A 14,031-nucleotide genomic window follows, 5' to 3' on the forward strand; every position below is an offset into this window, starting at 1 on the left:
CTTTAATTAAGCTTCCTCTGAATATCCCAGCTCCTTAATTAAATAACAATTTGCAACACACACACGTCTGTCAGTTTTGATAGGTACCCTTCTCCTCTTCCTAAAGCAGTTTCTGCCTGCAGGCACTGAGGTGGCTCGTGGTGTGACAGCCCTGTCCTGGCTCCCGGAGAAGATGCATCAACAGGAGCAATGCAGCTGGGGAAGGGGGCAAACAGGGGCTCGTTTAGCTAAAACCCTCTGAGGAAGATTTAGATAGCAGTAAAATCCCAGATTTTTTTTTCCGCCCCCCCCCCCATGGGATGCCAACATGCTTCTCTTGAAGGAAACTTGTTTTAGCTGGGGAAATTGGGCTCCAGGGGACCATTTAGCCTGTGACATCTGTTCCTTGGGGAAGAAGCCGCAGTGCTTAAAAGGCTTTGAGGGGTGCCTGGCACGGGGAAAGGGGACGCTGGAGCATTTTGCTGCAGTTTGGAGCCACAGCAGACTGCCCAAGGAGCCCTGCAAACACCCCTGACCTCAAATAACATTGCAAATCAGTTGGACTTCTGCTTTTTATCTCCTTGTATTTGACCTGAAGGATGCCTCTGCTTGTTCTGCAGTGGGTTCCAGCTGCCTAGAAAGGAAAACCTGAACCGACATTTTGGAGAAAAAAGTGCAGTAAACCCTTCTGCTTGTCTTGGTCCCTTGGACTGACTGACAAGTGCAACGGCATGTCGGGATGCAACTGAAGCCCGAGCTAACACGCGGTACCTAACCGCAGCGACAGCCGGTGTGCCGCCGAGCTGGCTGCATGCCTAGATTAAGGGCACTTGTGCTGGCAGCCCTCCCCACGCTATAGATACCTGTGCTCCAGCTCTGCTGTGGGTCTCGCACAGGCAGGCAAGAGAGGCAGCAGGAGCAGATGGTTTTTCCCCAGGACACCCCCATACCTGTCACAGCAGCCTCCTCCTGCGCTTTGCACAGTAGAGGCTCTGGGTTTCTCTACAAAACCCCAGTTCCCAACTCTTTTATAAGCAAACCACTCCGAAGAACCAGGAGATGCTGGAGGCTTTGGCTCTGAGCAGCGAGCAGGGAGGAAGAGGTTGGCGTGATGCCCCTCGCCTGCACCTCCCTCCCCGGGAGGAACATCACCTCTCGCTGCCAGATGGATTTCATCCTTCCCCTGTAGGCATGGCTGCATTTTGCAAGTCTCTGTTCGCGTCAGGCGTTTGCAGAAGTGTGGCTTTCCCTTGTTGGCGTGCGCAGTGGCAGCAGCCCAGATTTCCCCTCTCTAAGCAGAGACCCTTCTTCCACATCCCAGCCTGGATTTCATCCCAGCTCCTCCGGCAGCGTGGCCACGACCCTTTGAAGGCAATGTTAGAGCTCCTGCTCCTGCCGTGCATCAGCCCTAGATATATTCTGACGCATCCCAGGGGCTGTTTTCAGGGGGGTGACTCAGAGCCATCGGCTCATGAGACGGAGAGACGGGGCCAGGCACAATTTCTCACCCTCTGCCACAGCTGCCGCAGTGCTTGGCAGTGCCTGGCAGTGCCCAGGGCCAGTGCCCGCTGCCCCGCCACCTCCACAGGGAGTCCTGCAGGGACAAGCAGCCCTGGGCTGGGGTTCCCCTCAGGGCAGCACTTCATTAGGGGGTCTCCATGGTGGTGCCCGGGAGGGTTTAGGTGATGGTTCAGTGGTGAGGACAGCAGGTGCCCTCATCTAAGGACACACTCCAATGCCCTTTAACAAAACAACTACTACCTTTGCAGCTTTTTCTCCCTTTTCTATGTTCAAGGCAACCAAAATATTAGTATGTTCCAATTCTGAAGACTAACATACTTCAAAAATTAATTCCTTAGATGCAACTATCTTCCTTTTTAATACATCTGCCATCCCCATGCTGAGAAGAGGCAGAGCTCAGCTGAAGCCTGGGTAAATCAAGGCCAGCGGGTACCTGCAGGACCGCAGGTCATAGCAGGCTCTGCAGCAAGTTAATATTTGGGGACTGCAAAACCTGGGAGGATGTGGTGTGGGCTCACGGCTGTGTGCTCACACCACCCCAGGTCATGGGTTAACGCCACTTTGGCTGGGGGTTACATGGGGACAGCAGGGTTTTTTGCATGCAACATGATTTCTGTTAAAGGGAGAAGGGATTTTTAGGAGAGATGAGACCTAACAGCTGCATTCATAATATTTTCAGTTTTGCTAACTAATTAATGCCCATACGAGGTAGCTGGAGGTGAGACTTCATCACCCTGAGATGCCGGAGCCATCCTTTGGACACAAGAGGGAGTCCTGAATCACCAAAAAGGGAGGTTTTTCTTGGGTTGCTGTGGATTAAACTGCTTTTCCCTGCACTGAGAAAACGCTGCTCATCACTTGGAGGCCTTTGGTGTGTTTTTCTCTCCACCATGGTGGGGTAAATCAACGGTAAATGCAGGAGAGTGGATTTTCCCCATTTGCAGTGGGCACTGGTCAGCTTGCTGGCTGGGTGAAGTGAGTCCCAGTTTCCCAAAGGACCAGGAATTATCCCTGAAATCACACACAGCTGACAGCCCCCCCCAATTTTGCAGCCCCAGCTAAATGCAGAAAATGGAGGCAAAGCTCCATCTGCTCCATGCTTGTCCTCGCTGCGGCATCAGGACCGCACATTCCCACTGGCCTCGGCGCCTCCGAGGGCATCGGCTCTGGCCACATGTCACCCAGCAGCACGTCCCGCCATGGGCTTGGGGACAGCTGGCAGAGGGGACAGGGAGCCCCCGACACCTCCTGTTCCCACTGCCCCCGGGGCCGTTTGCTGCTGGACAGGGATATTTTGGGAGGCATGCCTTTCCCGTACCGCCCAGTTTAATAGGCGCAGTATAATCTTTCTAATGCAGCTTCCAGGGGGAAACACACGGGAGGTGGAGGTGACATGGTGGCATGTGTCCAGTCAGGACAGCCAGATACCACAGTATATCAGCAAGGGTCCTGCTGAAATCTGGATGAAAGAGCTCGCTCGTTCCCACATCAAAGTCACGAGGAAACCTCCAGCTGCCCCAAAGAGGGGCTGGGGCTGGACGTGCCAGCCTTGGGCTCGGCAGCGTCCCGGTCCCAAGGCACGCAGGCGAGGCATTCCTGTGGGGACGGGGATGGGACAGGGACGGGGATGGGTCGTGCGGGGCTGCCGGTGGGCTGGTCCCATCCCCCGGGGCGGGCAGCCCCTATATCAGCGGGGCTGGCGGGGGCAGCGCCGGCAGAGCGTGACCCTGACGTCCCCCGGCCCCTCGCCCACTCGCTCCAGCCATGGATGACATTTATAAGGCAGCGGTAAGTGCCTCCCTTCGGGGCTGTGGTTTTCGGTGGGGAGGAGGATTAAAGGGTTTTCAGGGATTTTATAGTAGATTTCCCATAGCTGTGAAGGACTTAATTCAATGGACAAATGCAAATAATAAATAATTATAGGGTGGCATCTTTTAGTCAACATCACCATTCAGGACACAGACCCTTCCCACTGATGGCTCTGAAGGTTTTACATTCCTCTTGTAAGCGTGAAACTCTCAACTGTGCTGCTAAATTATTTACAATTACTCCCCTGGTTCCCCGCTGTAAGGCAGGGAGGTGGCCCGTAGGTGAAGGTATAAATCTCAACAAAAATCTTGAAAGTATAAGAGGTGGCTGCTGGTTTTAGCCAAGACAAAGCAGACCAGCATTGCCCGTAAAGTGAACATTATTTGTGCGGGTTAAGCCTCACCCTCTTCTTTCTGGTGCTTTATATGTCTGCCATTGCTATGTTTCCCCCTTCCTTAGCTGAATATTTTTCTGGGAGATTTAAAAAACCCTGGGCTTTTGTAAGCTATTTCTAAACATCCTGCTCTGCTTTACTGCTCCTGAGAGCTGCTCTGTAGAGATGCAGAATGTCAGCTATGCTCTCAGGGAACGCGGAGCATCCTAACGGCTATTTTAACTTACACAGCTGCACGCTGCGCTCACTGTGTAAACCCAAACTATTTGGTCTGTAATAAGGACACTGCATTATTTTATAACCTAGACAGACAGTGAAATGCAGGTGGAATAAGGATGAAAATAGATACTGGATTGTGTAGATTGCTACTGTGTCCCTTCCATAACTGGAGTTAAAATAAAATAAAATATAGTTGATCAGGTTTGATTTTAACCAAGGGCACAAAAAATAGATCATACAAGTCCTATTTCAATTCCAAGTTTTTTAAAGGGAAGAAATATATTGCTTGACATATAATGGAAAAAAATAACAAAATGCTCACACCTCTCCTGTCCTTTGGTCAGCCTTGAACCTCGTGAAATGGAAACCTCTAGTGATCCTAATAGTGTGAAAAGGCTCAGGAAAGGCTGTACAATATCGCACCGAGTCCCCCAGCCCACACCTCAGAAAGGGAGAAGAATGTGACCTGTAAAATCAAAGAAAGTCCAGGCCTCTCTTATTAAGCTTTTTAATTAAATATGTTCTCTGATTGTTTAGGGACCTCATGCCCATAATTAGGGAGAAAGGCTGACGCGCTTTGCAATCCGGTGATGCCCACAGCCCAAAGGGTTCCTCAGCTGGGGCAGCGCGCTCGCAGCACGGGCAAAGAGCCCCAAAAAGAAAGGGTTCCCCACTCACCAGCTCCAGCCTCTCTCCAAATCTCTGCCCCAGAAATGGGCAAAAATCCACAGGTGAAGGTCATCCCTATCCAAAGCCTGTGGATCTAAAGCAGAGGAGTTGGACCATGGAGGAATTTAGCTGAGAAAAAGGAACTGCGGCAATAGAGAATGACCCCAAAATTCCTACCTCAGATACCAAAAACTTACCCCAAATGCAGAGCCCTTGACCAGGGAAACGGGCCACGCAAAAGACCTGATGGGCTCCCATAAGGATTTTGCTGCTGGTTTGAAGGTAGAGGCACGCTGGTAAATGTGGGGCTCGAGTCCTGGGCGTTAACCGCCAGCACCTTTACAAAGCAAAACAAGTCCAAGCCAGGCACAGCTGAGACAAACAGCTTTTTCATGGATCTGTTCCCCAAGATCTTAACTGTAAGAAAACATTTACCTGGAAAAAAAATTCAAGAACTTCAACTTGCCCTCTCTGACTTCAAATGGAAACATGGGATGAAGAAGAGAGCTGAGAAAAGCAAAATACAGCAGATTTGGCGTTACCACGGCCGCTGCAGTGCTGTGAGCTCAGCGCTTGCCTTCCCACACCGCAGCCAGAGAAACCTGTCCCTGAAATGATGTGGAGGGGAAAAAAGGAATAAAGTTGTGAACAGCACCTGTGTCCAGAGGGCACTATAAACAGCTCAAGGGGTACCTCTGTAATAAAAGTGTCACTCTATCTATAATTACAATGCATTTAATTTACATACAGCATAGCTCCACATCTATTATTTCAGTAGTCAAGGAAGCTTCAAAAGTGAGTATTTTTTTAGTTGCTGCATGCTGATGGCATATATTAGTATTATATTTATGCCAAATTCCCTACGTGCAGCCAGAGAACCCAACGGATTTTCATCTTGCCCACTCATGCCTACATAAGGGTGTGCAAACACAAAGCTATTTTGGGAACATTTTTAGGCTAAGAACAGTGCCAGGGACAAGTGTCCAGATAAAGGGCTGCAAGGATAAATACCAAAGCCTGGGAACAATCGGGGAGCTCATCTTTATCTCCAGCACCTCTCTCACCAGGGCTTATAAATAGCGAATGCACCAAGAGGCTCAGGTTACCGGAGCAGGAGGATGTTGGCCGTGGATGTCGGCCGAGGGAGCGCTGGGGCTGCCCTCGCTCTGCCCAAACAACAGCCACGAAGGGCCGGCAGCTGCCTGCCTTCAGCGGCGCCGGGGCTACAGCAGGCTTGGGTTTCCTCCCGCGACAGCAATCCTGCTGCCGTCCTTGGCGCTTTCTGACTTGACAGTCTTCACCTCCTGGCATGTGGGGAGTGGGCTAAGGGTCTCCCCACTTCCCCTGCTAAGAAAAAGCGCTTTCCCTGCCTCTCGCTGCAAGCGGGAAGGATTTCCAGCAGGCTTTTGCAAAACCACTGCTCTTTGGGGTAAAAGCACCAGCCTTCCCTCAAAGGCAGGATGACACAGCCCTGGATTGCGGGGTTCTGCCCCGACCGAAATGTGGCAGGGATGGGGGCTGTGGACTGCTCGTACGGGGGTGGTAGTAAGGAGATATTAGTGGGGTCAGGCACCCTCTGCAGGGGCCAGAGGTAGTCCTGGCAGGGGGTCATGTCTGGTGACTCCAGAGAGGCTGCTGACCAGCATGGGAAGGCAAAGTCAGTGTTCTCACGGATGCTACCGAAGGGGCAGTCGGACACGATAGTGGGGTCAGCAATTTTAGATAAGCAGTACCTGCAGGCAGGAATGAAGCCAGGGAGAGAAATGCACTTAAAAAGGCATGACACAGAGCTGATGGACTCCTCTTTGTTCTCCTCATTGATTATTTTCATTAATTCATGCTAACTAATAAGCTCCAGCTTATAGCCTGCAGGGAATGAATTAGGGTAGGGTTCGGGAACAATCTGCCAGTCCAGTTCGGCTAACGCCTAATGGCTGCACAGGCCATTTCTTTGGGGAGATACCCAAAACAGGCTAAAGGGAATAGCAGCTCCCTTCAGAGGCAGAAACCTTTGTAATAAACACTGACTCGGATAGAAGTAGACCAGCTCTTAATGTTCTGGATAGTGCAGGGAGTTTCCTAAATCTAGGGCTGAAAAACAACTACTGAGGATGGTCTTGGCTGCCTCTCCCTCCCCAGGGACCTCTCCAGCATGTCCCACCCCTGACCTGGCCTCAGCCCACACGTGAGCAGCCCTCAGCAGCGCAGCCGTCCCGCTGTGAAGCCTGCCAGCAACAAGAAATTACCCCCAAATGGTTGACAGAGACAAATGCTTTTCCCAGTGGGTCTCCCTTGCTCGTGCAAAGGCTACTTCTGCCGAGCATCAGACGCTGCTGCACTAGAGAAATGGTGCTCGCTTCAAAGGAGTTGGGAGGAATTTGTTTTTTAAGGGGAAGAATCTCTTAGACTACAATAAGTTGTGATGTCCAAACCCCACAGGTCGTACATCCCATAGTCCCTGAGAGTGACTCTTGGAGGCTTGTTGACCTTTGCAAAGGCTGTTGACCAAATAACATTACCTTTTAACCAGGAGTGATGCTGAGGAGGAGAAGTGACTTGGTCTCTGTGTTTTCCTTACAGGTTGAGCAGCTGACAGAAGAGCAAAAAAATGGTAAGTGCATCTTTAACCTGATGCTGCAGCCTAAAGCTGAGCTCCCCAGCCAGCAGCCCAGCCTGCCTTAGCAATTTCACCCCAGAAAATGCTTTGGCCACAGGGTTATGCCAAAGCAGGGCATAACCCAGGGAGTTTGATCCACCAGCATTTCAAGAAGGGCAGTTTCTGTGCGTGTGCCCAGGTGTCCCCCACCATGCTGTGCCCAGGCCGTGAGGGGTCCATGGGCAGGGGAGGCTGTGCCTGGGACGAGCCCCCTGCCCCGGGGCTGACCACCTGCAGGGTCGAGGTGCGGGGCAAGACCCCCACATCTCCTCTCCCCTCTCTCTCCAGAGTTCAAGGCTGCCTTTGACATCTTCGTGCTGGGGGCAGAGGACGGCTGCATCAGCACCAAGGAGCTGGGGAAGGTGATGCGGATGCTGGGGCAGAACCCAACCCCTGAGGAGCTGCAGGAGATGATCGATGAGGTGGATGAGGATGGTGAGAGGTTTGGTTTTCTTCCACTCTCCCAAGAACTATTCCCATGTCTGCAGGTGTGGGAGGTGCGGGTTGGGAGCGCTCAGCATCTGCACAGCATGGGTAGGATCCGTGCTGGGGACAGCCACAGCCTGTGAGGAGCAACCTGCAGTGCTGTGATTTTGAAGGACACTAAACACACACCAAACTTCAGCGTGGTTCCTTTAGGACACTTCCAGGCGAAGAGAAACTATAAAAATTATTATTCCTATAATGACCAGGCTGCTTGAGCTGATTTGGGGAGATTATGGGTACTCTGAGATTGCACAGATCCATTTAAAAAAAAGAAAATATGGGCTGAATGTAGCAACTGCCATGTCAGAAATGCCACAATTACAGGTTTCTATCAGCAGGAAAGTCTTTCACTGCTCAAGCATATACACACACACACACACATATATTAATAAGTCAACCTCGATTAAATCAGTGTACCAGTGATCACACACAACAAAATCCACTGTGCAGGTTGGGCAGAATACCATACCAAGTAATCATAAAATAAAAAAACAGTTAAAAATTAGGCAAAAAGGGAAATAGCTGTATTGCTGGTGCAAACATAGAGTGCATGAATGCCTGCCTTCTGGAGCTTTCATTATTACCTAGATGAGATGGACAGGTATCTCCACAGCAGGAATTTCCATTCATCCATGCTTCCAGGAGGACTTTCAGTTCCTTTTGCCTAGGCAACATGATTGTAAAAGGTAAAAATCCAGTGATTAATCAGTCCATGGCCTCAGTCACACCAGCATCCTGAAAACTGCCTCTTGCTGCAGGGCTGCTCTCCCGAGTTCTGCTCCTTGGTTACTAAAGGGAGGCGTGATCTCTCGCTTCGTGTTGGCCCGTTCACCCACCATAGCACTGACTGATGGTGTTTATTCCTCCTGCAGGCAGTGGCACCGTAGACTTTGATGAGTTCCTCGTTATGATGGTCCGGTGTATGAAAGACGACAGCAAAGGGAAAACCGAAGAGGAACTCTCAGATCTCTTCAGGATGTTTGATAAGTAAGAGCCGCGACTGCAGCACGGCAGGGTGGTGGGAGCGGTGCAGCCGCCCTGGCTCCCCCTCCCCAGCGTGTCGGTCCACTCCTGAGCTCTTCTGTCCTCTCACAGAAACGCTGATGGCTACATCGACCTCGAGGAGCTGAAGATCATGCTGCAGGCGACGGGAGAGACCATCACTGAGGATGACATAGAAGAACTGATGAGAGATGGGGATAAAAACAACGATGGCAGGATTGACTATGACGGTAGGGGTCTTTCTTGCACGGTTGAGCATCCCCCGGGCAGCTCCCATGGTCTCAGTTGCCTTCAGGGACGGGCATGACCTCGTGTAGGCAGTGCCACGCAATACGCCTGACCGCAGCGTTTGCACAGGGATGGGGGGGTTTCTCACGCTTGTGAAATGGTAGCAAGAGCCTGGGGCTCCCTTAACTCTCCCCATGCTGCAAAAGCCAGCCTGCACTGAAGCAAATCAACCTGCTTTTCACTAGAGACCTGCCCGTCCCCTCCTGGCCCCTAAGCACAAGCACCAGCTCCGAAGGGGTGTTTCTTTGAACACGATGCTGCTGAAATGACCCCCAGCCATTTCCGAGCTGAGCTGGTGGCCGTGTTCCTCCTCAGGCTCTCACCTCCGACATTTTGGTGGCAGCCGAGGGTGACGCTGGGCTCCAGTGACATTTCAAGCGGGAGTCACGAGGAGCCCTTGCCACGGCCAGAGGAGTGGTAGCCATTACCCCTCAGCCTCTTGCACATTGGGGGGATGGAAAAGGAGACAGGGCTGGGAAAAGCTGCCAAGAGCACACTTGGCAGCTGTGAGGGCACTTTGGTCCCACCTCACACCCCTTGTCTCCGATGTCTTCCCCTTGGCAGAGTTCCTGGAGTTTATGAAGGGAGTTGAATAAATCTGAGGCCTGATCGACAGCCCAAATCTCCTAAACCCCTCCAGCTCTGCTTCTCATCTCCTTGGCTACATTCCCTGGCTACCAGCATGAAGACTGAGCACTGAGAAGGGTGGCCATCAGGAAAATAAAATGCGTTAATACTGAGCACCTCACATGGTCATTCCTTGGAGGTTTACCAAGAGCTTCACCCTGGTCATGTACTCGTAACTAATGGGGGCTGCTCCTCAGGGCCACGTCAAGCACCCGTGAGCACATCTCAGAAGGTGACACCACAGCTGGAGCTTAAGGCCTCCAAGGAGGTACTTTTCCACCAGCCTGGGGGCAACCCCTAGCCAATGGGGCCACGGGTGCTTTATGGGGAGCTGCCATGTTGCATCTTTTCGTCCTCGCCATGGTGAGGGCAGCGGGACCTGGGGCTGGGCTCAGGAGCTGGCACTGGTGCCTGCTGGTTTAACTGGAGCATCGGCAGCGTTTCAGCAACAGAATGAGAATTAGCAATCACTTATGCTATCACCCACTGAAATCCCTGGGCGAGGGACACCCCCTCTCCTCCCCGCTCCTGTCCCAGTTGTCCTGAAGGGACACCCCTCCCTCCTCCCTGCCATCCTGACGGCCACCCTGTGACGCATGCAGAAAGACTTCTGTTTTCTTTGGAAACGTGAATAAAAGCCATTCCTAAGCCGGACTGGGTACCTCCTTCCCATCTCGCCCAGCCAGGCGGCAGCAGCCCCACAGCACCTCCAGCAGCCCTGGGTGGGAGCCTCACTGCAACAACCGAAACACACGATTTTCCCTCAGAAATCACATCCATTTGGGCTGCAGGGACCCTTAGCAAGGCATGACCCCGCTTTGGGTCTTGGCCCCCAGGCACAGGGTTGCAGCAGGGCCAGGAAGGACGAGCCGTGCTGTCCCCAAGGGCCCCGGGCACCATCTTCTCTCGTCCCAAGGAAGCGCGGCATTCCTGCGGCATTAGCAGCTCTCCCTGCACATAGCTGCCTCCTCCCTTCAAATTACAGTCCCAGCACAGCTCACGCATTGCGGTCATGTTGCTAAAATCAAACGTTTACCCAAGCAAAATAAACATTGGCAGGGCAAGGCGTGAAACCGCACCGGTGCAAGCCCCGGCGACGCTGCCCTCAACCCCGGGCGAGCGTGTCGCCGTGCCAGTGCCCCTGTGCCCGTTGCACCATCCTCCTGCCTTTCCTCCCAAAGCCAGGTGGGCTTTTTTTTTTTTTTTGTCCTCTGTGGAAATAACAGCCTGAGCAGCTGCATTTGATGTGACACATGCTCTTGTTTGTAGCAGTACTGAAATACTGCAATTCACACAGAACAAGCTTGAGATGAAAGCAGGCATGGCAGGGGTTGTCGGTTGTTTGGAAGGACATGGCTGTGTCTTTCCTCTGGATCATGAGCACCAAATGTTTTGCCCAACCATCTTGGGCTTGTAACGTCAGAGAAACCAAGGAAATGAACCCTTGTCAGCTAGAGCAGTTGATTTTCCTTAAAAACCCACGATATTTTAGGAACACCCCTAATGCAAACATCTGAAAGATCAGCTCAGAGGGGTGTCCCCTACAGTCCCAAGCCCTCAATGCCATGGCTCCTGTTGATTCAGAACTGCAGGTGCACTGGTGTTTGGTTGAACACCATGGTAGGAAATGCTGCTGAGTGTTACCATCTTCTGTCTCCCATGAATTCATAGACTAGAGATTGAAAACCATCATTTCCCACCTCCCTAGCATAGAAACAGAAGTTGTTTCACGAGTCCCACTAAGACCTGCTTCAGAGAACACAGCTGAAATGTTTTACCCCAGGCCTGGAAACCTCCACAGAGGTACAAATACCTAGGCTTCGGCCACAAGCCAAGGTGATGCCAGCTCTTCCCACAACCACAGCCATCCAGGCCACAGGCAACCCACACGCTCACATCATATCTCAGCAGGCATCACCGACAGCCCCGTTATCTTCCTTTTCCAGATGCCAACATGAACATCTCCAAGATATTCACCCCTGCTTACTGATAGGCTTTGGCTCACTAAAGAAGAGAAGAAATAAGGAACTTCTCCAGCTTAACTCCCTCCCTTCAGCCAACTTGGTGGCTTTGGGGAGGCTTGGACATTTGCTTTCCCCAGGGAAAAGGGTGGTTGGGAAGAGCCACCCAACCATGCGTCCCAGCTCTCCCCGCTTAGTTCAATGGCACAGGCAGCAGCGAGCCACAACCTTGCTGGCTGCTCACTTTTTCTGAGAGTAAAACAGGGAAGGTGGTGGCTGGAGAGAGGACCAAGCTCTTGTAGCAGCTGAAAATTGTCCCTAGAAGAGCAGACACACTGAGGACCATTTGGGCTTTTTTAGTCCTTAGACCAGAGGTGGCAGCAGGTCAGCACGCTCTGCATGAAGTCAGAAAAATTGCTGCAAGACCAATTTGTCTCAACACACTGACTGTCCTCTAAGAGTAAGGCAGCAAATGCCGCGGGGTGGGGCGCTGCGGGTGGATTTCACCGTTGGCTAAAACACAGGAACAACTGCATTAGGAATGCAACATGACATGACAGGCTAGCGAGTGGGTTAGACCAGTAACCACAACAGGGTCAGTCTGGTTGAAGCCTCCACAGAGAGGATGGGCCTGGAGACGTGCTAATGACGAATGAAAACCACCCAGAGGAATCCATCTATCTGTGCAACTCCAGGCAAATTTGCAGTTTTCCCTGCAAGTGTAGTGAAGTTTTGGTGCCAGAAGCCTTTAAGGAACGTGACACATCCACAAGCACTGCGTGAAAAAAATAGAAATAATAAAAAAAGTCATTGAAACATCCATCCATTTTTCTAATCAGGCAAAAAGTCATTTACCACTCTCTAAAACAGTCCCCAGACCTGTGTGCTCTTAACCCCCCACTGAGACAGGAGCTGTGCTGGCAGGTGACAGCACCCTATGCCATCGCACGGAGCCGCAGTTCTCAGGCCATTGCCTCTGCTTGCTTTCACTGGCAGTAGATTTAACTCCCACCCCAGTTTGCAGCTTTTCCAGCATATTTGAGGCCTCTCTTCAGCCCTCAGTAAAACTTCACTGTGCGAACTAAGTGACTGCAGGAAGATCTGAGGACATTTTGTGCACAACCCCCTAATAAAACCTCTGCATCTCGCCTACAGTCATACATCTGCCACCAGAGCAGTGGCAATATAACGCGAGCTAAGGTACATCAGATAAACATTTCACCACGCCAAAGCCCCTGTTGTGTAGAAACACCTGCAACAGCCTTGAAACTTGGGCAAAGCAGAACTCACGTTGTGTTCGCTGCTTTTTGCTTGAACACACTACTGAAAGGTGGTAAAGGGGGACAGAGCAACACGCATCCAGCCCTTCTTTTCATTTTCACTGTGAGCACCAATGTCCCCATGAGAGCATTTCACAGCGTGTTGATTTCTCCTCCCCAGTTCTGCGCTCTTGGCTTTCAGCACGACGGCTCACCTTTCCAAATGAGCTGATTCAGTATTTGGTTACACGCCCTTAATCAAAGAGAAAAAAGGAGCCAAACTGGAACTTGATACCGAGTCCTCTTAATTGCAAAGGGGAGAAGTCATCTGCAGCAAGTATGACGTACAGCAGCAGCAAGCACAAAATGTATAACCTGATGTACAGCAGTAGCTGAGCAGAGAGACACTCTCAAGCTCACTGGCTTCCTGCAGGATACCGAGGACTTAACCATAAGAGTTCTGAAGTTTTTAAAAGTCAAAGATGACAGAGCTCTGCATAGTGGGAATAGTTTCAAGTGGGCCACAGCTGCTGGTGCTGTCTCCTGGGCTCTGTATACGTAATCCCCCCAAAAAAGATCTTCAGCCTTACTTGACCAACAGAACTTAAATGATTTCACAAGGCAAGTGAAAGAGGATGAAGACCCGCCACGAGGCCATGTCAGCACAGACTCCCCTTTGCAGCTTTCCCTTCTGAGCTGGGGCAACCTCTACAACAAGGAGGGAAGTCACGGACTGAGCTGTCATGGGGTTAGAAAATGCACTAGGTGATCAACTGATGTCTGGGCAGTGTCCTGCGGGACTGCCGTGTGTGCAGGAAGCAGACAACAACAAACCTGACACCGAGCTGCTGTGGAAGCTCACAAAATTCCTGTCTCTTGCTACACAATGATGCCTGGATTAAGGTTACGTTCCTCTGCGCTGCATTTTGTCACGCAGCCGCTATTTTGGTCAGAAAGTCAGCAAGCCCTTATTTGGGAAGCTGTCCCACTGAAGGGCAGCATGAAGGGCAGCGAGATGAAAAGGCTGCTTCTGAAGGCAGGCCTGGGGGAGCTGCCTGGAGCCACAGGAAGCCCAAACCTTCCTCTCTGCTTCTCGTTAACATGCCACCATCCTTTTCTCAGCCTGACCCTTGCCTCAAACCGCATCCTGCGGGTGAGCTA

At 51.6% G+C, this 14,031-nt stretch overlaps 1 protein-coding gene and 1 long non-coding RNA gene across 2 annotated transcripts; one reads left to right on the forward strand and one right to left on the reverse strand.

Moving 5' to 3' along the window:
• The first annotated feature begins 3,180 nt into the window (after positions 1 to 3,180).
• Positions 3,181 to 9,763, forward strand: TNNC1 (troponin C1, slow skeletal and cardiac type). Its single transcript, XM_068408685.1, has 6 exons — positions 3,181 to 3,288; positions 7,172 to 7,202; positions 7,536 to 7,682; positions 8,606 to 8,720; positions 8,829 to 8,965; positions 9,588 to 9,763. Exons 1-6 carry the CDS (start codon positions 3,265 to 3,267, stop codon positions 9,617 to 9,619), a joined length of 486 nt encoding a protein of 161 aa, XP_068264786.1. The 5' UTR covers positions 3,181 to 3,264; the 3' UTR covers positions 9,620 to 9,763.
• On the reverse strand, positions 4,454 to 5,204 carry LOC137667686 (uncharacterized). The gene is made up of 3 exons (XR_011048832.1): positions 5,027 to 5,204; positions 4,789 to 4,928; positions 4,454 to 4,685 (listed from the first exon to the last, which is right to left on the reverse strand). It is a non-coding gene; the product is annotated as an uncharacterized lncRNA (long non-coding RNA).
• Positions 9,764 to 14,031: the final 4,268 nt, after the last annotated feature.

This window comes from Nyctibius grandis, chromosome 10 (genome assembly GCF_013368605.1).
Source record: "Nyctibius grandis isolate bNycGra1 chromosome 10, bNycGra1.pri, whole genome shotgun sequence".
Lineage (NCBI taxonomy): Eukaryota > Metazoa > Chordata > Aves > Nyctibiiformes > Nyctibiidae > Nyctibius > Nyctibius grandis.

What these genes read in the sequence shown, in the direction of transcription:
- TNNC1 (XM_068408685.1), top strand. Translation starts at nt 3,265, where the DNA reads ATGGATGACATTTATAAGGCAGCG. An exon ending in ATGACATTTATAAGGCAGCG is followed by an intron (nt 3,289 to 7,171) that starts GTAAGTGCCTCC and finishes TTTTCCTTACAG; the next exon opens with GTTGAGCAGCTGACAGAAGA. An exon ending in TGGCAGGATTGACTATGACG is followed by an intron (nt 8,966 to 9,587) that starts GTAGGGGTCTTT and finishes TCCCCTTGGCAG; the next exon opens with AGTTCCTGGAGTTTATGAAG.